Source organism: Phoca vitulina, unplaced genomic scaffold, assembly GCF_004348235.1.
Source record: "Phoca vitulina isolate PV1807 unplaced genomic scaffold, GSC_HSeal_1.0 scaffold25, whole genome shotgun sequence".
In the NCBI taxonomy this organism is placed as follows: domain Eukaryota; kingdom Metazoa; phylum Chordata; class Mammalia; order Carnivora; family Phocidae; genus Phoca; species Phoca vitulina.
The window spans coordinates 44,527,037-44,553,756 of NW_022589728.1; the positions used below are offsets into that span (position 1 = coordinate 44,527,037).

Consider the following 26,720-nt stretch of genomic DNA (forward strand, 5'->3'; position numbering starts at 1 on the left):
CCTGGACTTACAGGCCACAAGTGGTTCCAAAATTATTACACTTACTGTTAACTGACCAGCCACTCCAAAATCGGCCAATTTTGCATGTCCTTCTGTATTGAGGAGAATATTTCCAGCTTTTATATCTCTGTGTATTTTTCTCATAAAGTGCAAATATTCTAGTCCTTTCAAAGTAGATTTAAGAATAGTTGCAATTTCATCTTCTGTTAACTGGAAAGAAATATTTTTAAAACTAGATTGAAAAACCATGCTAGATAAACTCTTACAAAAGAGCACTGTGGCAAACACTTCTTTCTAATGACCATTAAACCTCTAGGAAAAGGCTAAAAAGATAACGAACTGGGAACTTCTTTTTCTTCACACATATTCTTTGTCATTCTTACGACACATTTTACTGATGAAAAATAATTTTCAGTATTAAATTCCTTTCTTTAAAATTATCAATGTCACTCCTAAAGCACATAACCTATCCCAAGAATCAATACAACCCTAAGAAATCACTATTTCCCACATCTTCTGACACTGAGGTAACGATATCACAGCTATCCGTCCTGAAAGTAAATTCAGACATTCTTCCCTATGATGTCACTAATTCTTGATGGAAATGAAAATCAACAGTTTTACACAAAGGGAAGGAAACAAGCGTGGCTTGCCAAGAGTCTCCTGCATGAAGCGATTATGCCCATACCTCTCCTCCTCCTCCAGCCAGGTCATCCTAAACCACCCAAATCCTGCATTGCTGGCTCCGAGAAGGAGAACTCAATAAAAATTCCAGAGAAAGACTAGGAAAATGGAAACACAAACAAAGGTTGTCAGGGGAAGGAAAAGGGGGGAGGAGGGAGAAAAGCAGCCACGGCCAGAAGAAGGAAAAGAAACACTCTTAGTAGCTATGGCAATGGAGCCCGTGTTATCTGTACCAGCTGTGGTGCTAACCATTTTGCATGCATTATCTCATTTATCCTTAAGCCAACCCTACAAGCGAGATACTATTATTACCACCACCTGACAAATGAGAAAGTTACTGCATAGAGGTTCAGTAAATTCCTCTGGTCACACACAAGATGGAACCAAGATGTGAGTTCTGTCTTACTATAATCTATGCTTTTAACCACTATGCTATACGGCCTCTCTTGACAAACCTTGTTCAAGTGCCATCTATGAAAGCCTCTATTTTTATTGAAAACATCCTCTTAGCTTTTTTTTTTTTTTTAAGATTTTATTTATTTATTTGACAGAGAGAGACAGCGAGAGAGGGAACACAAGCAGGGGGAGTGGGGGAAGGAGAAGCAGGCTTCCCGCCGAGCAGGGAGCCTGATGTGGGGCTCGATCCCAGGACCCTGGGATCATAACCTAAGCCGAAGGTAGACGCTTAACGACTGAGCCACCCAGGCGCCCCCACCCTCTTAGCTTTTAAATATATCCAAGTGATATTAGAAGTTCATAACAATAAATCTACTTTTGCTCTAAGCACAACGAGCAAATATAACCCAAGATAAGCTGATGGAAGAGGAAAGTTCCAATTTATACAAAGACAGAGGACACTACTCTGTATGAGAAGGAAAAAAAAGAAAGAAAATTCAAATACCCAACAATGGGATAATAGAAAGATAGAGGGGAAATTAAAAATATAAAAATATTATACTACAAAGCTGTAGTAATCAAAACAGTAAAATAATATACAATATGGTACTGGTGTAAAAATAGATACATATATCAATGGAACAAACATAAAGCCCAGCAATAAACCTAAATATTTATGGTCAATTAATCTACAACCAAGAACTCAAGAATATACAATGGGAAAGAGACAGTCTTTTCAAAAATGGTACTAGGAAAACTGGACAGCTACATGCAGAAGAATGAAACTGGACCATTTTCTTACACCATACACAAAAATAAACTCAAAATGGATTAAAGACCTAAATGTGAGACCTGAAACCATAAAATTACTAGAAGAAAACACAGGCAGTAATTTCTTTGACATCAGCCATAGAAACATTTTCCTAAATATGTTTCCTCTGGCAAGGGCAACAAAAGCAAAATTCAACTATTGGGACACATCAAAATAAAAAGGTTTTACACAGAAAAGGAGCCATCAACAAAACAAAAAGGCAAACTACTGAGGGAAAAATATATTTGCAAAAGATACATCCAATAAGGGGTTGCTATCCAAAAATATAAAGAACTTAACACAACTCAACATACACAAAAAAAACAAATAATCCATTAAAAATGGGCAGAGCAGCTGAACAGACATTTTTCCAAAGACATACAGACAGCTGACATATGAAAAGATGCTCAACATCACTCATCATCAGGGAAATGCAAATTAAAACCACAATGAGACATCACTTTATACCTGTCAGAATGGCTAAAATCAAAAACACAAGAAATAACAAGTGTTGGTAATGATGTGAAGTAAAAGGAACCCTCATACAATTGTTGGTGGGAATGCAAATTGGTGCAACCACTGTGAAAAACAATATGGAGGGTCTTCGAAAAAATTAAAAATAGAATTACCATATGATACAGTAATTCCATTACTGGGTATTTACCCAAAGAAAATGAAAACACTAATTCAAAAAGATATATGCAGCCCTATGTTTATTGCAGCATGAAGTGTCCATTCATCTACACACACACACACACACACACACACACACACACACACACACACACACAGAGGAATATTATTCAGCCATAAAAAAGAATGAAATCTTGCCAACAGCAACAACATGGATGGACCTAAAGGGTATAATGCTAAGTGAAATAAGTCAGAGAAAGACAAATACCATATGATTTTACCCATGTGTGGAATTTAAGAAACAAATGAACAGGCAAAGAAAAAAAGAGACAAATGAACCAGACTCTTAAATACAGAGAACAAACTGGTGGTTGTCACAGGGGAGGTGGATGGGGGAGTGGATGAGTGAAATAGATAAAGGAGATTAACAGTACACTTATCTTGATCACTGAGAAATGTAAAGAAGTGTGGAACCACACCCAAAACTAATATAACACTATATGTTAATTATACTTGAATAATTATTCATATATATTTATACACACACACATATATAAAGACTATGAAGGGGCACCTGAGTGGCACAGTTGGTTAAGTGTCCAACTCTCAGTTTTGGCTCAGGTTGTGATCTCATGGTTGTGAGATCAAGTCCAGCGTCAGGCTCCCTACTCAGCGTGGAGTCTGCTTAAGATTCTCTCTCTCTCCCTCTCCCTCTGCCCCTTCCACCCCCCACATGTGCGCTCTCTGTCTCTAAAATAAATAAATAAATCTTTAAAAAAACAAACAAAAAACTGCTTTAAGACTGTAGAATGTGAAAGTAATTACTGGAAGACGTTTGTTTCAACTGCCACCAATGCCACCGTGGCTCATATCTCATTAAGAAACAACTTCAGAACAACTGCATATTTACATGCAAAAAAAAAAAAAAAAATGAAGTTGGACCCCTACCTCACATGATATTTAAAAATTTACTCAAAATAGGTCAACAACTTAAATATGAGTTAAAACCATAAAACATAGGGGTAAATCTTCATGACTGTTGGTTTGGCAATGGATCATTAAGTATAATATCAAAAGTAAAGCAACAAGAGGAAAAATGAAAAATTAGACTTCACCAAAATTAAAAATTTTGTGCATTAAAGAATATTAAGGAAGTGAAATGACAACCTACAAAATGGGAGAAAATATTTGCAAATCATACATCTGATAAGGGTCTAGTATCCAGAATATATAAATAACTCTTACAACTCAACAACAAAAAAACAACCCAATTTAAACATGGGCAAAGGACTTAAACAGACATTTCCCAAAATAGATATATAAATGGCCATATATGAAAAGACAGATGTTCAATTGTCATCATCATTGGTCATTAGGAAATACAAATTAAAACCACAATGAGGTACCACTTCACACTCACTAGTACGCCTATAATAAAAAAAAAAAAGAAGATGAAAAAAACAACAGCACTGGCAAGGATGTGAAGAAATTGGGAGCTCTCGGACATTGGCAGTGAGAATGTAAAATGGTGCAGCTTCTGTGGAAAACAGTATTTCATTCCTCAAAAAGTTAAATAAAAAAAGTTAAAGACAAAATTACCATATGACCCAGCAATTCCATTCCTAGGTATATATTCAAAATAACTGAAAACTAGTACTCAAATATACATACAGGAATGTCCGTAATAATACTATTCACAATGGCCAAAAGATTGAAACAACCCAAATGTCTATCAACAGATGAATGCAGGGGCACCTGGGTGGCTCAGCTGGTTAAGTGTCTGCCTTCAGCTCGGTCATGATCCTGGGGGGCCTGGGATCAGCCTCCAGTTGGGCTCCCTACTCAGCGGGGAGTCTGCTTCTCTCTCTGTCCCTCCCCCTGCTCATGCTCCCTCTCCCTCTCTCTCTCAAATAAATAAATAAAACCTTAAAAAAAAACAACAGATGAATGGCTAAAGTATGGTATATACATACAGTGGAATATTATTCAGCCATTAAAAAGAATAAAGTACTGACACATGCTACAATGTGGATGGACTTCAAAAACACTGTTAAGTAAAAGAAGCCAGAACAAAAAGACACATTTATATGAAATAGTCACAATAGGTAAATCCTTAGGAGAAAGAAAGCAGATTGGTGGTTGCCAAGGGCTGAAGCAGGATAGGGAAAACAAGGAACAACTGCTTAATCGGTTTGGGGTGATGAAAATATTTTTAAACTAGACAGAGGTGGTGAATATATATGGTGAATATACTCAGACCACCAAATTGTTCACTTTAAAATGGCTAATTTTATGTTATGTGAATTTCATCTCCATTAAAAAAAAAAAAAACCCTAACCATGTTAAAATTCCTAAACAAATTGGAAGACAGTTTACATTTACATGTAACACTAATACATATTGTTATAAATGTATTGTACATGTTTATTTGTACTTGAATAATGTGCTGGCTTTATATAAGTTTGCTTTCTTTATAAAAGAAAGTACGGGAGGGGAGAGGAAGAAAGAAAGAAGGAGGGAGGGAGGGAGGGAAGGAAGGAAGGAAGGAAGGGAGGGAAAAAAGAAACAAACAACCTGGACCTCCTTCCCCTAACCTCTGAAATGCCAACTTCCCCTCATCCTTTCCAAATTATAAGACCCTAAGACTACTCTAAACCATTTCTCAATCCTACACTCCTCAGTGGTAATGTAAGGATCTGACTTACTTGATAAATCCACTCTAGTGCAAGATACCTGATCCAGAATGCCTTTTATTCATTCAATAAATATTTATCAAGCACCAACTACATGGCAGGAATTACACCAGTTGCTGGGGATACAACAATGAATAAAACGAGAAGTGTACTTTCTCTCATGGAGCTTATATTCTACAAGGAAGGGATAATTTGATGATAATAGAAAATAGGGTAAGGCAGAAAACAGTGACGACTGCTATCAGAACAATAAAACAGAAAGCTATTGACCAAGAATAACTGAGAAAGGCTCTTTAGAGTAGCCATCAAAGAAGGCCTGAAAGACATTTTTGCTGAAGTCTTAAATGACATGAGAGAGCTAACCATGTAATTGGCTATCTGGGAACATGACATTCCACACAAAGGAAACAAGAATAAAAAAAAAAAAAACATGATTCAGGAGAAAGCCTCCCATATTTGAGTTCAAGAAAGAAGGCTCAAGTTTAGTGAGTCAGGAAAACACTAGTTCTAGATGAGATTTGGGAGACATGCATGAGCCGGATCACCCAAGGCTTCAGAGGCCATGGGTAAGGAGCCTGGATTATCTGAAAATTCTAGTACTACCAGGAATTTATTCTCTATCTTAGACCAGGTGGTCTAACGTAGGCACTATGTTCTAAAGTTGCACTGCCCAATACAGCAGCTCCCAAGCATGTGAAACATAGCTAACCCAAACTGAGTTATGTTATAAATATAAAATATACACCAAAGTTCAAAGCTTAGTACTAAGAAGAGAAGACAAAGCACCTCATTAATAATTTTTAAATTAATTATACCTTTAAATGATATTTATATATTAATATTATAAAATTTATTAATGTTTAACAAGTTATTAATACTACTACAATAATATTAGATATACTATTTAATATAATATTGGTGCTATATACTAATATATTTAATATATTATTAAAGTTAATTTCACCTATCACTTTTTTCTTTTTTAATGTGGCTACCAGGAAATTTTAAATTACATTTGTGGCTCATTTCATGTTTCTATTGGACAGCACTGCACTGAGAAAGGGTCCACAACAGCAGGGATCTTTCTTCTGTTCACTGATTATCCACAATGCTTGGAACCTGCCTGGCTATTGTTAGCACTTGATAAATAATAAATGAATAGATATAGCAGTTATAAAAAGAAAGGCAATACCACATAAATTAGCGGTTTACAGCCAAGGTGGGAGGGTGGGAGGCAGGAGTGTTCTTGAGGGCCCCCACAATGCACCACTGCAGAAGGTGTGCAAGGTGGTGGTGCTGTCCTAGGTGCCTGGGTTTTTCCCCTCGCCCCACTCCCGGTATAAAAATTAAAGAACTTGGGGGGTGCTACAAAAGCAGCACCAGCCCATAAAACTGTCACGTTTAATTACTTCAATGCTGACCTTTTCAGTTACCTAGACTTCAATTTTTTTTTTAAAGATTTCATTTATTTATTTGACAGAGAGAGAGAGCGAGAGAGAGAGAGAGACAGTGAGAGAGGGAATACAAGCGGGGGGTGGGGTGGGAGAGGGAGAAGCAGAATAGGGAGCCCGATGCAGGGCTCGATCCCAGGACACTGGGACCATGACCTGAGCTGAAGGCAGCCGCTTAACAACTGAGCCACCCAGGGGCCCCTACACTTCAATTTTTATCCTCTTAACATTCCATTATTTCCAATCAACAAGTCACTAATCCTTCATTAACTCTTTGATTTGTTATCTCTGCATCTGTACCCTATATTGCGGAGCTATACTAGAGAAAGTTCAGGATTAAATAGACTTCTATACTTCAAGGTCTCAAGATCTGATTTCAGTGCTATAAAGAATTTGCCACTAGACAAATTCACAGCAAGACTAAAGATCTGCCAAAGACATTATACTGATTCATGAACTGTCTAGCTTTACAAGATGATTTCAAAGGTTCATTCCAACTCTGATTCTATATTTACAAAAGATCTTCATAGTCGTAACAGAAATAAATTCCCACTAATTCGGACATCCATTTTTTAATTCTCTTGACAAATATCTACTTCACTGACTCACACAGATTCTGTTAAAGGTGCCAGGTGTTGCAGGCGAAGACACGGACAGTCTCAGTCCTTATAAGGCTTCTAAGACTACCGAGGGCATGGCCTGTATTTGGCCCTGAATGATTAAAGGTGGAGAGGGCAGACCTGAATCAAATTGTATAAAGTTTATAAAGTCCCTCTTTCATTAGGCTTTTCTCTCTTTGTAATTAACTCCTCCCCTTACTTCAGGGGTCACCTCATATCCTGCCCTAATCAAAAAAAATGACACAATATCCAGTCATTCATACTAGTACATGGATACATCTTAAAGTTATCTGTGATACAGTATTATTTTAACAATCCATTTGAATATTAAAGCTTGAATGAGGTATCTACACATTAGGCCTTTTAACTTCAATTATGAAATGAAAGGTTTCTATCCCTCAATAAAATAATTTAAACAACAATAAACAGTAACATTTTCTAGAACAGAGATATAACACTGTCTTAAATTTTTATACTACTTTATAGTTAGTAAGGAGTATTTTATGAGTCTCACAACAACTCAATTAAGTAAACAGAAACACACTGTCCTTTTTTTAAATGAGGAAACAAATTCAGAGAAATAAAGTGACCTGTCAAATATCATACAAATATTAAGTGGCAGGGGCGCCTGGGTGGCTCAGTCGTTAAGCGCCTGCCTTCGGCTCAGGTCATGATTCCAGGGTCCTGGGATCGAGCCCCACACTGGGCTCCCTGCTCGGCGGGAAGCCTGCTTCTCCCTCTCCCACTCCCCCTGCTTGTGTTCCCTCTCTCACTGTGTCTCTCTCTGTCAAATAAATAAATAAAATCTTTAAAAAAAAAAAAAAAAAAACAAATATTAAGTGGCAAAGCCCATGTCTTCTGGCTTAAACAAACATGAATATATGAATTGGTCTCAATGTAAGAAAACACGGAGTTGCAAGGCTTGCTCCAAGGATGATATTCATAATATATGACAATTAGTAACGGCAACGTCTAATCAAAAGAGTCACGAGCCATAATACTAATGGTTAAATTAAGAATAGATACCAGCCATAAACAAGCAGTAAAACTGAATGCCTGCCTCATCCCATCACTCAAATGTAGATTATTTTAAATGGTGTGCCAGCCAAACAAAACAAGTATACTGTTAACAAATTCTGCAAGGACACTCACCTGGCCTGAAAAGTAACCTTAACTGAGGACACTGTAAGTGGCTTAATGAGTATTTTATTGAAAGTATATGGAGCACTGGGTGTTATACGAAAACAATGAATCATGGAACACTACATCAAAAACTAATGATGTACCGTATGGTGACCAACGTAATAAAATTCAATTCAATTTAATTTAATTTAAAAAGTATATGCTTAATACCACTAAAACAAACCCATAGATCAGTGATTTAAACATTTTTAAATGATTTAAATAAAAATAGAAGAAAATCAAAGTATCAAACCAGTAGGCAGAATAGTTTCTCATCAAAAAAAGCAAACAAAAATTATGAGAATTTATTAGCTTTGTCTACATAAAAACTACAAGCTTAGAAAACAGAAAAATACAGAAAATGTAGTAAGATATTTAGTGTATAGATTTAGAACATAAAGAGCTCAAATAAATCTTTCAGAAAAACAATAAAACCCAACAAATAGGCAAAGAAATGAATATACAATTCACAAATATACAAAAACTAAAAATAAAGCTGTTAACATACACAGAAAATATTAAACTTCAGTTATTATCAAAGAAAAGCAAATTAAAACAATGAGGTATCAATTATAAAATTATCCCATATGGATCACAATGTTGCCGAGGGTAAGAGCACATGTGTGGCAGACAGGAAGAATATAAATCATGTGTGAAAGTGATCTAAGAATGCAGAAGTATTTTCCAAAAAGCCCTAGATAACACTCATTCACTGAAAAAAACATTTATTGAGCACCTGCTCTACACTGAATTTAAAAAATCTTTAACCTAACCTTATGTGGCTCCAATCTAGCATGAAAGACAGACTTCAAAACTCAGAAACTATTATTAAAAAAACACTTTTCAAAGTGAAATGGGACCACAGTGGAGAGCAATTAACTAGGGAAGAAAGTGGAAGTGGCATTAAAATTAGGCTCTGAATAAAAAAAGTAGCTCACCATCCAGAAAAAGGAAAGATTTCAAAAGAATAATTCAAATAATTAACTAAAGAATAGTATAATAGTTATGAAATGGCACTCAGAAATCAAGTAAGGCCTATTTTTTTCCATTCTATTATGATGAGAAAAATGGTTAAAAAAAAAAAAAAAGCAATGGGCCAAATTTCAGCCTTCTAAGTACCAAAATGCAGGTAAATCTTAGCAAATCTGAAGGAATAAATGTTTGCCTGGCCTCTTTTAAATAAATGTCAATGGTATCAAATGAACTGTGGATAAAAGCAATATCTATATCAACATTTCACAAGCATTTTGTGGCACTAATAGAGAAGAATGAGATAGGAACTTGTGTTTATTTAATGGAAACTATACAACAGACCTTGAACAAGATATTTCATGTCCTTTACACACACTATTTTGTTAAAAAGGGAAAGAAGGAAGGCAGGAAGTCAAATAGTTGACAGTCATTTTCTTAAATAGCGTTTTGTTCTCAAACAACCTTTAAATATATGAAATTTCTTTTATATATAAACATAGCCAGTTACCAAAGTGACCAGAATTCTATTTGGCAACAGAAGGAACTATCCCCATTACTATGTAAAATTTAAAGTAGTATCATTTTCATTTCTATAATTAAAACTTTTCATCAGTTCAGATAGACCAGACCATATCCAGCTATTTCAAAATGGTCAGGTTTATTCTAAAAACACTTAAAACACAAACACACACACACAAACACACACACACAACACACACACACACGGGAGAGAGGATCTTACTTTATACAGAAGGAGGTAACTAATGTAAAATTTCTGTTCTAAGATGGAAAACTCTTAGATCCATTCTCAAACCACAGCTGACACTTCATTTAGTGGTATCTGTCAAAATCCTTTCCAATGAAAAATTTTATCAACAGAGTACTTCATCTGTGGACTTAATTAGGTTATCTTTAATACAATACAGGTTTAATTTTACTTCTATCACTATATAAATTAGGCAATGTCATTTTAAAATCATTTGAATCACATTTTATAGTCTATTTAAAAAAATAAATAAAGGAAGGTGAGAGAGATATAATAAACCACGAATGAAATACTCAGTAATCAGGGATGGAAATAAGACTTCTATAGCTGAGCTAATACACTAAAAGACGGAAGTCTACATCTGGTTTCAATACTGGTATGAATTCACTGGCAAATTTAAAAAGAATCTCATTGTACAAAAACAAAAAGATGGTTTTGATAGCCTTTAGTCTTCTGGTTACTTTTGTTTCTACAGTCATATGATTAGTATAATAATATGATACATTTAATATGTCACTGTGTATATGGTTTTGATAAAAATGCACCCACCAAATTGTCTCAAGGGCACATGCACAAGCTGTTTTAAAATATATATACTGCCTTAATGTTTTTATGTCAGTAAAAACAAATTCAAGTGAGCTTTTGTACTTTCATACAAAATTAAGAATTTTAATTTTCTAAAAATGAATCTTGACAATCTTAACTAAACCCTACCTTTCTGACATGATTATTTATTTACATAAAATAATGCATTAATTCTATATTTAGTACCTATGATCTATTAAGAAAATGAGAAAGAATGAGACATAGTTCCCCCTTTCAAGGGCCATACAGACAGCTAATTATATCTGATTATAAAATTTCAAGTTTCAACTTTCACAGTGACTTTTCATAGTCTTGAACACCATTTGATGAAAACTCACCAATGTAATCCTTACACGGTCTTTTAAGTCCTGGATCAAATCTCGCCTCTTTCAAGAAATCACCCTATATTCCCCAAGTCAGGGTTTACCTCTCCAGTGATGATATGATAACATCAACCAAATAGCTTGCATTTACTGAGATTTAACTATGCCGGTCAAATGACAGCTATCATTTCATTTAATACCCCAACACAACTGTGGGAGGTAAGTACTAACAAGAATTTACTGAGGGCCTGTTATACTGCCCTTGCCTTCATGGTGCTCAAAATTTAAGTGGAAAGGCAAGGGCACAGGAACAAATAATTACAACATTAGGTCATGCAGGGAGCAACAGGGTTAGCTAGAGGAGCACTCCAGGACAGGAGTTCCGAAAGTTGATCATGCATCACAACAGTACTCTGAAAATAAAACCCAAACCATATCATTTAACCCTCAAGTCCTTGTATCGTTCAAGCCTTGACAATCTCACCACACCATCTCCCTACTCCAAGAAGCCTTCACAGAGGAGGTAACTTTTGAGCTGACTCTTGAAGAATGAACAAAGTTTGTCAGGTGACCAAAGACGGAAGGAAATACTAGCTACGTGTAAAGGCAACGGACATAAAAACATATGAAGTCCAGTACCAGTAAATGGTTCTTTGTGTCTGAAGTAACGTGTCTGGAAAAATAGTGCAAAATGCAAAGGTAGGTTAGGGCCAAACTCTGCTCTATGTATCCGCAAATTTTTAAGTGGAAAGATGAAACGAACATATCTGACCTTTCAGAAAGAAAACTCTGATGGCAGACTCTCAGTCTACTAGTGTGGAAAGCTAGTGTGGGGAAGATAAATAATAAAATCACTTATAATAGTCGTAGCACCGGGAGCAGCAGACATAGCAGCTCACAAGGACACAGCCTTGCTTCCAACTCCAATGGCGATTCCTGTGGTAGAATTAATAATGAACATCTTAAGCAAAATTAGACAAAAGCAGGGAAGATGAAGAAGAGTCAGAGCATGCAGGGAAGCAGGAACGCATCGAAAGCAAAATCCATACTTCTTTCATAATCCAAGCTGAAACTGCCTCAGCACTAAAAAAATCATATATGACTTAGGTAGCAGCCTCTCAACCAAAAAAAAATTGTTGTTAAAAATGAACTTGCCCTCTAACCCAGTAATGCCATTTCTCAGAATGTATCCAATGGACATAATAACATAAGTCTGCCAATACACAAATACAACAGTTCCTGCAGCTTTGATTATAACAACAAAAACTGAAAAGCTGGAATTCATTTTATCCAAAGTACTGAAAAAAATATATATTTTGTTACATACACCCGGACCTATATGTACCAGTAGAGGAAGATCTCTAAGATATATCAGAAGTTAAAGGGGAAAAAAAAAAGACAAGGTATAGAACACCACATATACAGTATGAATCCCTTGTGTAAAATAAGATATGCATACATATGTGCTCAAAGGACGCACAAGAAACTATTAACTGACATTACCTCAAGGAAGTAAAATTGAGGGATGAGTAAAGAGACACTAAGTTCCTCTTCCATACTATTTGAAATGTTTACGATGTACTCATATCACTTATATTTTTTCCTTAATTTATATCATTAAAAGGGGGAGCGGCTCACACATTCTGGTTAAAAGTATAGAGAACTGTTGCTATACAATTTTAAAAGATCTCCATCTAAAATTGTTAAAATTAGGGGTGCCTGGGTGGCTCAGTTAGTTAAGCATCTGCCTTTGGCTCAGGTCATGATCCCAGGGTCCCTGCTCAGTGGGGAGTCTGCTTCTCCCTCTCCCTCTGCCCCCCACCCCTGTTCCTGCTCTCTCTCTCTCTCCCTCTCATGCGCTCCGTCTCACAAATAAATAAATGAAATCTTAAAATAAAACAAAATTGTTAAAATTAGAGATCTGCAACTCAAAGAGCTAAATTCCCATTTTCTGGAAAATTAACTTACAAACATCTCTTGATTTCCTGAGATAAACCCAAAACTTTTACTGGATAAATCACAATAATCTTTTAGCATATTTTTCTAATGCTAGAGAATATTCACTATTTCAACAAATATCATAAAATTCTTAAATCATTAGTAATTAAAAATTATATACCATTGTTAAAGTTTTTGCCTTGATAGTAAAATAGCAATTTAAGTTTGTGCAGAACTTTCCAGGTTACAAAATGTTCTGGCACTCATCCTCTTTGCTCCTCACAAGAAAACACTGAGGTAGGTAAGGAAAGTAATATGACATTAGGTCCATTTTAGGCTTAGGCATCTTAAGTTTAGAGTAGTTACACAATGTACCCATGGTCACAGAGCTACTAAGTAACAACACAGGAATCAACGCTGGGTCTTCTGGTTCCAGGTCCAAGAGTCCTTCCACTAAACCACATCACTTCAAATAACTATTGTCACGGTGTGCTCAGGGTCAGACTTAAGACAGGGAGGGAGGGCTCACCGTCCATCTGGCAGTGACAGGCAGTCCACCAGGCAAGGAATGTACCATATAAAAATAAAGTGTATGAAAGTGGGCCTGACTGATGAAAAGGAAACAGAACTGGGAGAAATGCCAAGAAGAACAGCAACTAAGGTGAAGACTGGGCGGTTTACCAATAAGGGTAGCCAAGGAAATACCTTTGTAAGGTTAATTTACTTAGTTAAGGTGGAAGAGAAAGTCTATTGGAGGAACTATATTGTAATGTGGAAAAATCATAAAGAAAAGTGTTTATAATCCAATCAAAAGATTTAGGAAAGATGTAATGGAGCGTAAAGTGTATGATGTATTTAATCAGAGATTAAGACCTGGCACATGATTGCTATGAAAAATTTGAAAGGCCTAATCCTACAGTGCATGGTCATGTTAATGCTGTGGCTTGGAACTTTAAGAGACATGTGTGAAATATACTTAGAACTCAGTTTCACTCTGTGGGATACACCAAATAAGGAGCAAGAATTACTTTACACACAAATGGACTCATTCTCCTAAGATTCTAGTACAGCTCTGAACAGTAGTACCTACTCAGGGTAAGAAAATTCTTAAGAAAAGGGGTCATGGATACAAGAACTAACACCAGGGTCAGTCCACCTGGTCTAATAAGGAACCATGGGTCTTTAATCCTGATGAACAGACTTTCCAGGAGAAGTATTACGGCAAACATTCACTGCTGACACAGCAGAAACAGGTTCCCAGAGAACTATCAGCCTTTCCATCCCTTACCTGGGACAGAAGTTTGAGAAAGGGTTGAAGACGCAACAGTTTCGACTCCCAATGTCAATAAATATGTCTTCTAACATTTCACATACATTTTGGGAATTATTTAGAGGTGGGTTTTTTTAATTGTGCTTTATTCCTGACACATTTTGTTTTGATTTTAGTTTTAGTAGATATATAGAATTATCTGTTATATTTTCCCATTCTAACACTCATTCACCCTTCTCCGGTTAACATATTCTGATTCCCCTTAGGAAATCACTACTTCCCCATCCTCAGAATATGTATTTCTAGCAGTCAGCTTTATCCTAGCTCCAGGTTAGACACAGACCAAGATCTAATCCAATTACATCACATTTATTGGCCACAGTGATGTGTTCAGAGAAAGGAACATGACCCATTCAGAAGCAGTGAGGCACAAGACTGCTTGCTGGATTTGAACTAGAAAGTAAAAAAACCCAGTAGCTGCTGGTAGCCACCTTGCAACTATGAGGCAAAAATCTGTGTGAGACTAAAATCAATACAGAGGTATCAAAATAAAAAGATGAATTCAAATAATTCCTTTCATCCTGAATCAGCCATGAATGAAACTAGCTCTGCAAAGATTTTTAGTTATGTGAGCAAATAAATTCCGATTTTGGCTTAAGCCAGTTTAGGCTGGGTTTTCTGTAACATAACCAAGAGTTGAAACTGATACAGTAAAATGAAGTTGATACCAAAAAGTGGGGAAGGTCCTAGAAAAAGGGTTTGTATAAAGCACAAACCACTGACCAACTCTAAAAATATTAAAGGTTATTTCAGATATTTAACAGCATGAGATCTCTGAAGTTGATTTCTATATTTTGCCCCCAAACAAAAGGAATATGATATTGGGAGCAGGGAAAGTAGTATAAGCATGTTTTTTAAAGGAACGTGCAGTGTTTTTTAAGTCTCCTTTTTTGCCTTCATTTCCTAGTACCACTTCCCCTAGCTAATAAATGTTTACTCCAAATCGTATTATTATTACATTTAGACTTCTCATTTTACAGAACTCCTTCAATGTTTCAGTGCCCATTAGTTTTTATGGCATACATGATATAACCACATAAAATGGTGACCAAACACACTGCTAAAAATCAGTGGCTCAGAGAAAGTTGAGGAGTCAAGTAGCAATCTCTGAAATACCTAAATCTCAAAGGTAATACTTAAGCTTACATGTAAAGACTTTATCTGAACATCCATCAAGTCTCAGATTCCAACTTCTTTACAATCAAAATTTCTCCCCCTCTTACTCCTTCTCTCTTGGGAAAAAGAATACATACATTTAATGGGGCTCTTAGGTATTCAACATGAGGAAAACACTGGGAAAAATAGCAAAGCAACTCAGTAACTCCCTCCCACCCCTCACCACTCTATCTCATCCCACCCAAAAAAAGAAGGATTGAGGGTATAAAATAGCCAAGGTTTTAAATAATAATAAAAAATTTATGGGATTCTTCCAGAAAAAAAAAAAATCTGCTCAACACAAAGTACACACATTAGAAAACATAACTAGAATATTTTAGCCATTATTATATACAAAAGGGCAGAGAGAGGCTGTCTTTCATGAAATCTGGATTGCAGATGTTTGGCAAAAAAAAAAAAAAAAAAAGATTAATAATCTATCACAAAGTCCCACAACTAGTGATTCAAAATGAAAGCTTTCACTACTTACACCATATGTAAATATACATATATACATGCTGCTTATAATCCCTTGATCTGAAGAAAAAGAGAACTGATACTCTACTGTGAAAATGGTCAGTGGGCAGACATTTTAAAATCCTTTCCCACATGAAAAGATTCCTGGAAAAGAGATCAGAAGACAACAGAAAAGCACTCAATATATATGGAGTTGTAAATCCTGTATGAACTAGTATCTATTACACAAAGGGGGAGCATGCAACAAAGTGATTAGGGAAGTCAAACATGAATTAGTTCTATAACACAGAGGCGAATATAAACCCCCGAAAAGCACTTTATGGAACAGAAATCCATACAAATAAAAAAGACGTCTATTATTAGCAATGAAATAATATTAAACTTGAAACTCCAAATAAATCTTAAGTCAATAAGAAATTGGTATGCCTTCACCCAAGGGGAAAAAAAATCTATTTGAAGTAATACAAAATAAAATTAAGGCAAAACATATATTTTCAAAATACAATAAATCAAATATTTACTAAAAAGACTATTATGTACATGGCATTAATTCAAAGGGTACTAAGATAAAATACCCTAGGATGTTGTGAATAGCCACTGTCTGATTCTATTAAAGAACGTTTCACTGTACCTAAAAATGCAGCTCTCTTATTAAGTCTATACCTCCCTCATTAACAAAGATAATTCAAAGTACCCACGGTGAATGGTTCCACAGACCGTGTATACTATGCTCAAACACAGCTGATTGCAAAGACATTCCTACCTATTTAAGTGAGACGACAGGATGATGATGACAGTAGCAAGAGCAAAGACATACAGGGCTTTTTATGTGCTAGGTGATGGTCCTTGTACTTTATTTATTTAATCTTCAGAACAACTCAATGAAGGAGGGTGGTCTTCTTATCCCATTTAGCAGATGAAGAAAATGAGTAACAGAGAAGTTAAGAAACTTGCCCAAGTTCACACAGCTAGTATGTAGCAGAACCAGAATTCAAACCCAGATATTCTACCTCCAAAGCCTGTGCTCTTAACTATTACAATTCAATTCTAGTAATTAGATATCATTTCAACCCTTTCCTTCCCTCTAATCTACTTATGACTCTGTGATTCAGTTTCCCATCTACAACATGGGTCAATAATAGTTCTTACCTTATACAGTTGTTTAATCCTCGTATGAGGATTAAATGCGAAAACATGCACAATGTGTTTAGAATAACCAATACTATATAAATAACTACTCATAAAATATCTATCAAAAATCTGTTACTGGAGTTGAGAATAACAGTTATAAAACTAACAATCACGGCAGCAGACCTATCCACAGAGACCTGGCAGGCCAGAAAGGACTGGCATGATATATTCAGAGCACTAAATGAGAAAAATATGCAGCCAAGAATACTACATCCAGCTAGGCTGTCATGGAAATTGAAGGAGAGATAAAAACCTTCCAGGACAAACAAAAACTAAAAGAATTTGCAAACACAAAAACAGCCCCACAAGAAATATTAAAAGGGGTCCTCTAAGCAAAGAGAGAGCCCAATAGTAACACAGACCAGAAAGGAACACAGACAATATACAGTAACAGTCACCTTACAGGCAATACAATGGCACTAAATTCCTATCTTTCAATAGTTACCCTGAATGTAAATGGGCTAAATGCCCCAATCAAAAGACACAGGGTATCAGATTGGATAAAAAAACAAGACCCATCAATATGCTGTCTGCAAGAGACTCATTTTAGACCCAAAGATACCCCCAGATTGAAAATGAGGGGGTGGAAAACCATTTATCATGCTAATGGACATCAGAAGAAAGCTGGGATGGCAATTCTTATATCAGACAAATTATATTTTAAACCAAAGACTGTAATAAGAGATAAGGAAGGACACTATATCATACTTAAAGGGTCTATCCAACAAGAAGATCGAACAATTATAAATATCTATGCCCCTAACATGGGAGCAGCCAATTATATAAGCCAATTAATAACAAAATCAAAGAAACACATCAACAACAATACAATAACAGTAAGGGATTTTAACACCCCCCTCATTGAAATGGACAGATCATCTAAGCAAAAGATCAACAAGGAAAGAAAGACTTTAAATGACACACTGGACCAAATGGACTTCACAGATATATTCAGAACATTCCATCCCAAAGCAACAGAATACACATTCTTCTCTACTGCCCATGGAACATTCTCCAGAATAGATCACATCCTGGGTCACAAATCAGGTCTCAACTGGTACCAAAAGACTGGGATCATTCCCTGCATATTTTCGGACCACAATGCTTTGAAACTAGAACTCAATCACAAGACGAAAGTTGGAAAGAACTCAAATACATGGAGGCTAAAGAGCATCCTACTAAAGAATGAATGGGTCAACCAGGAAATCAAAGAATTTCAAAAATTCATGGAAACAAATGAAAATGAAAACACAACTGTTCAAAATGGGATGAAGCAAAGGCGGTCCTAAGAGGAAAGTATATAGCAATACAAGCCTTTCTCAAGAAACAAGAAAGGTCTCACATACACAACCTAACCCTATACCTAAAGGAGCTGGAGAAAGAACAGCGAATAAAGCCTAAACCCAGCAGGAGAAGAGAAATAATAAAGATCAGAGCAGAAATCAATGAAAAAGAAACCAAAAGAATAGTAGAACAGATCAACGAAACTAGGAGCTAGTTCCTTGAAAGAATTAATAAGATTGATAAACCCCTGGCCAGACTTATCAAAAAGAAAAGAGAAACAACCCAAATAAATAAAATGAATGAAAGAGGAGAGATCACAACCAACACCAAAGAAATACAATTATAAGAACATATTATGAGCAACTATATGCCAGCAAATTGGATAATCTGGAAGAAATGGATGCATTCCTAGAGATGTATAAACTACCAAAACTGAACCAGGAAGAAATAGAAAACCTGAACAGACCCATAATCCCTAAGGAACTAGAAGCAGTAATCAAAAATCTCCCAACAAACAAGAGCCCAGGGCCAGATGGCTTCCCAGGATATCTAAAAAACATTTAAAGAAGAATTAATACCTATACTTTTAAAACTGTTCCAAAAAATAGAAATGGAAGAAAAACTTCCAAAGTCATTTTATGAGGCCAGCATTACCTTGATCCCAAAATCAGACAAAGACCCCATCAAAAAGGAGAATTACAGACCAATATCCCTAATGAACATGGATGCAAAAATTCTCACCAAAATACTAGCCAATAGGCTCCAACAGTACATTAAAAGGATTATTCACCACGACCAAGTGGGATTTATTTCTTGCCACATGCAAGGTTGGTTCAACATCCACAAATCAATCAATGTGATACAATACATTAATAAAAGAAAGAACAAGAACCATATGATCCTCTCAATAGATGCAGAAAAAGCATTTGACAAAGTACAGCATCCCTTCTTGATTAAAACTCTTCAGAGTGTAGGGATAGAGGGTACATAACTCAATATCATAAAAGCCATCTATGAAAAACCCACAGCAAATATCATTCTCAATGGGGAAAAACTGAGTGCTTTCCCCCTAAGGTCAGAAACACAGCAGGGATGTCCACTATCACCAATGCTGTTCAACATAGTTCTAGAAGTCCTAGCCACAGCAATCAGACAACAAAAAGAAATAAAAGGCATCCTAATCGACAAAGAAGAAGTCAAACTCTCACTCTTTGCAGATGATATGTTACTTTACGTGGAAAACCCAAAAGACTCCACCCCAAAACTGCTAGAACTCATACAGGAATTCAGTAAAGTGGCAGGATATAAAATCAATGTACAGAAATCAGTTGCATTTCTATACACCAACAACAAGACAGAAGAAAGAGAAATTAAGGAGTTGATCCCATTTACAACTGCACCCAAAACCATAAGAAAACTAGGAATAAATCTAACCAAAGAGGCAAAGAATCTGTACTCAGAAAACTATAAAATACTCATGAAAGAAATTGAGGAAGACACAAAGAAATGGAAAAACGTTCCATGCTCATGGATTGGAAGAACAAATATTGTGAAGATGTCAATGCTACCTAGAGCAATCTACACATTTAATGCAATCCCTATCAAAATACCATCCACTTTTTTCAAAGAAATGGAACAAATAATCCTGAAATGTGTATGGAACCAGAAAAGACCCTGAATAGCCAGAGGAATGTTGAAAAAGAAAAGCAAAGCTGGTGGCATCACAATTCCGGACTTCCAGCTCTATTACAAAGCTGTCATCAAGACAGTATGGTACTGGCACAAAACCAGACACATAGATCAATGGAACAGAAAAGAGAGCCCAGAAATGGACCCTCAACTCTATGGTCGAGTAATCTTCGACAAAGCCGGAAAGAATGTCCAATGGAAAAAAGACAGTCTCTTCAACAAATGGTGTTGGGAAAATTGGACAGCCACATGCAGAAGAATGAAACTGGACCATTTCCTTACACCACACACAAAAATAGACTCAAAATGGTTGAAAGACAGGAGTTCATCAAAACCCTAGAGGAGAACACAGGCAGCAACCTCTTCAACCTCAGCCGCAGCAACTTCTTCCTAGAAACATCGCCAAAGGCAAGGGAAGCAAGGGCAAAAATGAACTATTGGGACTTCATCAAGATAAAAAGCTTTTGCACAGCTAATAGTCAACAAAACCAAAAGACAACCGACAGAATGGGAGAAGATATTTGCAAATGACATTTCAGATAAAGGGTTAGTATCCAAAATCTATAAAGAACTTATCAAACTCAACACCCAAAGAACAAATGATCCAATCAAGAAATGGGCAGAAGACATGAACAGACATTTTTCCAAAGAAGACATCCAAATGACCAACACACACATGAAAATGTGCTCAACATCGCTTGGCATCAGGGAAATCCAAATCAAAACCTCAATGAGATACTACCTCACACCAGTCAGAATGGCTAAAATTAACAATTCAGGAAATGACAGATGTTGGTGAGGATGCGGATAAAGAGGGACCCTCCTACACTGTTGGTGGGAATGCAAGCTGGTGCAGCCACTCTAGAAAACATTATGGAGGTTCCTCAAAAAGTTGAAAATAGAGCTACCATATGACCCAGCAACTGCACTACTGGGTATTTACCCCAAAGATACAAATGTAGTGATCCGAAGGGGTACATGCACCCCAATGTTTATAGCAGCAATGTCCACAATAGCCAAACTATGGAAAAAGCCAAGATATCCATCAACAGATGAGGGGATAAAGAAGATGTGGTGTATATATATACAGTGGAATATTATGCAGCCATCAAAAAAAAAAAGAAATCTTGCCATTTGCAACAACGTGGATGGAACTAGAGGGTATTATGCTAAGCGAAATAAGTCAATCAGAGAAAGACATGTATCATATGATCTCACTGATATGAGGAATTCTTAATCTCAGGAAACAAACTGAGGGTTGCTGAAGTGGTGGGGGGTGGAAGGGATGGGGTGGCTGTGTGCTAGACATTGGGGAGGGTATGTGCTATGGTGAGCGCTGTGAATTGTGTAAGACTGATGAATCACAGACCTGTACTTCTGAAACAAACAATACATTATATGTTAAAAAAAAGAAAAAAAAAGAAGATAGTAGGAAGGGAAAAATGAAGGGGGGGAAATCGGAGGGGGAGATGAACCATGAGAGACTATGGACCCTGAGAAACAAACTGAGAGTTCTAGAGGGGAGGGGGCTGAGGGGGATGGGTTAGCCTGGTGATGAGTATTAAGGTGGGCACGTATGGAATGGAGCACTGGGTGTTATAAGCAAACAATGAATCATGGAACACTACATCAAAAACTAATGATGTAATGTATGGTGATTAACATAATAAAATAAAATTTAAAAAAAAAAAAACTAAAATCAGTGAGAATTTACCAAGCAGAATGGTCTTAATGCATCCTTCACACTTCTAAAGAAGTGATGTCTAAATAAAACTTGGCTTTCCCAATTATTTCCATTATAAAACAATAAGCCCACCACATGCCTTGAAGAAAACATATATACATAACTTAGGAGTTGCTTTCTTCAGTCTGGAACTTCCTCTCCATTATTTTTGTTCCCTCAATTGCTCCCCCCCACACACACACACAATATCATAGAAGTATATCTCATCCAGGTAAAAGTAAATACTAAAAATTTCTCTATATACCAAGATAAATGTTTATATACATTTTAAGACTCAAAATTTATTTGGAATTTTAATGTCATTCTCATCTGGTCAGCTGCGCACTGGGTATTCTGAAAGGTTCAGCCAGAATACTACTCTCAGAGTTTGCCTTTCCCAAAGAGCTACAGAATTATTGAGACAGAAAAGAACACCAGCAATCTTCTAATCCAAGGTGTAGTGCTGATCAAGATTTAAATTTCCTTCTAATTTTCTGTGTGACGACATTCTTGTTTATGTCTTACTGTACAATTGTGCTAAGAGTTCTCTAAGTATAGATGAAAGAGGAGAATTGTTGGATGGATCCCAGGGTGTGTATGTATTCAACCTTACAAGGGATTATCAAATTACTCCTCAAAGTAGTTGTACTAAACACCTAAGAATATGAAAGTTATATAAAACATACATAAGGCGAGAGGGGAATATCACTGACTCATGTTCAAAAGCCAACCCAAATTTGTAGTTAATTTTAGTTATTTGCCTATCCTCCTCCTGAAACCTCATTAAGCGGATAGAGACTTTTAAAATTAAATAAACTAATAACAAAAGATTCACCACAGGAGAGTATAACGAATTTGGAAGCATTCTATGGAAAGAGCCACAGCCAAGAGCAGGCAAAGAAAGGGTCTGCAACAAAATGAGTGATTGCCAAGTAAACTCCAGGGAGCTCCAGTTAGCACCACTGGGGGGCGGGGGGGGGCAGGAGTAAGAAGGGGATGGAAATGGTGGCTAGCTTTTCCATGGTAGCTGAAAAGAAGAAAATGGAGTAAGAAAAGAAAACAAGAAAATGGAATCCCTACTCTACCCCTACCCCCATTCCCATATCTACAGATGACATGCATTCTGGGAACTGACTCCCACATGGCAGTGGAGGGGGAGTGGTTCCTCTCTCAAGAAACTGAACAAATTGCCTCTGTAGGCCCTTCCCCTAAAAGCCAGCCCCAACCCATTCACCCTAAAATGATACCTGCTAGTCAAAAAGCATTGCCCAATCCTTCCAGTGAGAGTTGGTCAGCCTTCCTGCTGGTCGGCCTTGCCATGGGTAAGACCAAAACAAAGAAAAAAGTGAAACAACCACCCCCGAGGAAGTAGAAATGATTCAGGAAACAGAAAATCACTTTTTCAAAAGCTTATTTTTCTTAGAGTGATGAGAAAAACTTTTGCATCCATGTCTCAGCATTAAGATGTTACAAAAAAGTAATAATCAAAAATGAAAGAGTTCTTGTAAATTAAAATATAACTCCTGAAATAAGAAGTTCAGTTAGAAGAGTCAGAAAATAAAGTAGAAGAAACCACTCCCTACCCACTCCCCAAAAAGCAAAAAGATTAAAAAAAAAAAAAAATCTAGGAGGAAAAAAAAAGAATAAAATTCAGGAGATTCACCATCCAGTGAAGAAAACAGAGGAGTAGCTTATCAGAGAAAGTGTTCCAAAGCTGAAGAAAGACACAAGTGTTTATTTGAAAAGAACTGAGTGCTGAGCATAACTAATAAAAAGGACTCACACCTAGGCACATCCTTGTGAAGCATCTTGTTCCTTGTGTAGTATCAGAAACATCAGGATAAAAAGAAAACTCTGAAAAGTTCCAGATTTGGGGGAGTGGGGGGGTGGAAGGGTGGGCAGGTAAAAAAAACCTACAAATAAATAAGACTCTGAGAGGCATTAGCTATAACATTAGCAACACCGGATGCTAGAAGATAATAGACGAAAGCTCTCAAAGCTCTGAGAGAAACTTATTTTCTATGTAAATTTCTACATAAGCTAACTATCAATCAAATGTGAGAGCATAATAAAGACATTTTCAGACATGCAAGGACTCAAATAGTTGACCTCTTATTCTTGTACCATGAAGAAGATAGTTAAGGAAGAATACAACACAAGGGTGAAAACCAAGGAAATAGGAAATATACAAGAAAATGATGGCACTAACCCAAAAGTCCAGTGAAAAGAAATTCCAAGGATGCAGCTGTACAGCAGACCTAAAAAGCAATGAGTCCACATTAGAACAAGAAATCAGGAAGCTCCAAAGAATGTCTTCTCAAAGAAGAATCATATAAATTCCAGGAAACAGATAAAATGAGTAAGAAGGTAGAAGACATTAGCAAACTGATAAAGATGGCATATGCTTCTTCTCTAAACATGAAGGAAAAACAAAAACAAAAGGAACACCTCCAGGAAAAACAAAAATTATACAGCAACATCATGAACCTAACATAGATCCATCAAACTACAATGTAGCAATGATTCTGAGCGATTATGTGTGAGAAAAGTAAATCCGTTAAAGCAGATGCTGGGAACTTTCTCCTTCAGATGACCTAGAAGTATGCCACTGAACTTTTAGAGAGGGAAATATAATTTTAGCATATCATTGTTTCCTCTTCCAAGATGTCCTATGCCCTCTCTTCTCTGATTCATTCATTCATTCATTCACTCATTCATGCATCCATCCATCCATCTATGCATGCAACAAATATTTACTGAGCATCCTGCATGCCAGTCATTGTCTAGGAATGGAGATAAAGCAGTGAACAAAGAAGATAAAACCCTGCCCTGGTGGAGCTTGGATTCTAACGAGAGATGACTCCTCCTCTTCCAAGAATCTGGTACGGGGTTCTAATGCCTACGAAGCTTTCTCTGAACTTCCGTGTTCGGCTAAGATCTTCTTCTTTACTGCTCCTAAAGAATCCTAACTCTTCATAGAGTCGAATTCAGTTTTTATATAGATATTACCTCAACCATGCAACAACAGAAAATTTATTAGTTATTTGTACCTCTACTGCAGAGCACTGCGCCTAGATCAATAAATGTTTTGAACCTTTCCATTCAACTGAACTGTAAATAAAACTGCCAAGTAAAATGTAAAGCAATATAGATGTTAACTATTATTTAACAGATGAGGAAGCTAAAGTTCCTGTCAGGTAAATGACTTGCTCAGATCATAAAAACAGTCTGTGAAAGAGCCAAAACTAAAATCCACAGCACTAGGTTAAATTAAAATAAGTGGCTAAATCAAAAAATGGGCCAAAATGAGAGAGAATAACCTCAGGCCTTTATTTTCTCAGAACTTTTCCAAGTACACAACAAATGTCTAAGACATAGACTCTATTTCTTCCATATGTCAAGGCATAGCTTAACAATTACATAAAGACCATTGTGAAAGCTTCTAATCAAAAATATAATCTACTTTTAAAAAGCTTCAATTTCATAGAGTTGTGTATTTCTACTTTGCAGTATATAATACTTGAAACACATAAATGTTGAGATGTTAAATGACATTTGATATAAAATCTATTCATTTTTAAATGTTTCCTCACAAGGAAATCTTCAAAATTATTCCCATAAATATATTTTATATATTCCCATATTAGACTTTTTCTTTTTAAATTTGAAAACACTAAAAGTAAATAAATAATGCTTACATGAACTTCCATTAGTAACAACAAAAAGGCAAGAGGTTTCTTTTTTTATCAGCCAACTTTAACCTTATTAAGGTTAAAGTTACCAAGATACGCATTTGCAAATTTAAGCAAAAAATTAAATTCACATACATATATAACTTCTGTAAAAATAAGAAAACTAATGCAATAGATTCTGTTATTTCACGCATTCCAAGGTTACTGGTAAACACACTTTCTATGGCCTTTCTTTGCTATATGAACATACCTGTTCAATAACCTGTAATACTAAAACTAAATAGAAGTAACCATGCAAATTACAACTTAGCTACAAAAATATAACACTGAATAGATGGAGAGAGTTGTTTTATATTCATAGGACAAGCAGCCAAGGAATTGATCCTGTTTCAGTTCAACAAACATTTATCAAAGCTTTGCCAGATGCCAGCAGCGACTCCAGGCACTTACAATATTTCCAAAATGAATACGTAAAAATGTCCGTCCTCGAGTGGCTTATAATAGGGAAAGGCAACTACAACGATTCTTCTCCTAAACACTCAGAGCTGACCAATTATATGTGATCTCTAGATACCACAGCAGGGTTATCTACACATACGTTTCACCACACTTAAAAGATGGTTCAAAGCAATGTAATCATTTTGAAAAATAGTCAATTACTAAAATATATGACATCAGGACTTGAGCTGTGTTTGTGAGTCTGATCACAGAAATCAGGAATTTAACTCACATATATTTATAGATGCCCCAACACTCAGAAGTTGAAAGATTCAGTGAATACTAACTATATGTTCATATAGCAAAGATTCAATGAATACATCTATTTAACATTTCATTTACTCATAATGAAACCAGGAGACTCAGAGAAACTTTTATCACCCGCTGGAATAGAGAAGGATTTCAACTTCATCCTATCTCTAGTAGCACTACCAATGATAACCACAATTACCATTATCAGCTCAAATGCCAACTTTCTGATCGGCCCCATGTTAAGCAGCAACATTTAAATAGATACAATCCCAACCCTTTGCTGCTCAGCCTCAGTTCCAATCACTGGAATATGCCTAATTAATTCCTAAACCTAATTCTATGCCTTTATCTTTTCCTAGATGTTTTCCGAAGAAA

General features: G+C 36.2%; 1 protein-coding gene across 2 annotated transcripts in view; it reads right to left on the reverse strand.

Moving 5' to 3' along the window:
- Window positions 1-26,720, reverse strand: part of STK3 (serine/threonine kinase 3) — a 271,067-nt gene that overhangs the window by 179,038 nt on the left and 65,309 nt on the right. For both annotated transcript variants that reach the window (XM_032421540.1, XM_032421541.1), the window contains one exon: window positions 46-210. In XM_032421540.1, the coding sequence (XP_032277431.1) occupies window positions 46-210 (165 nt within the window). The remainder of the gene's footprint in view (window positions 1-45; window positions 211-26,720) is intronic.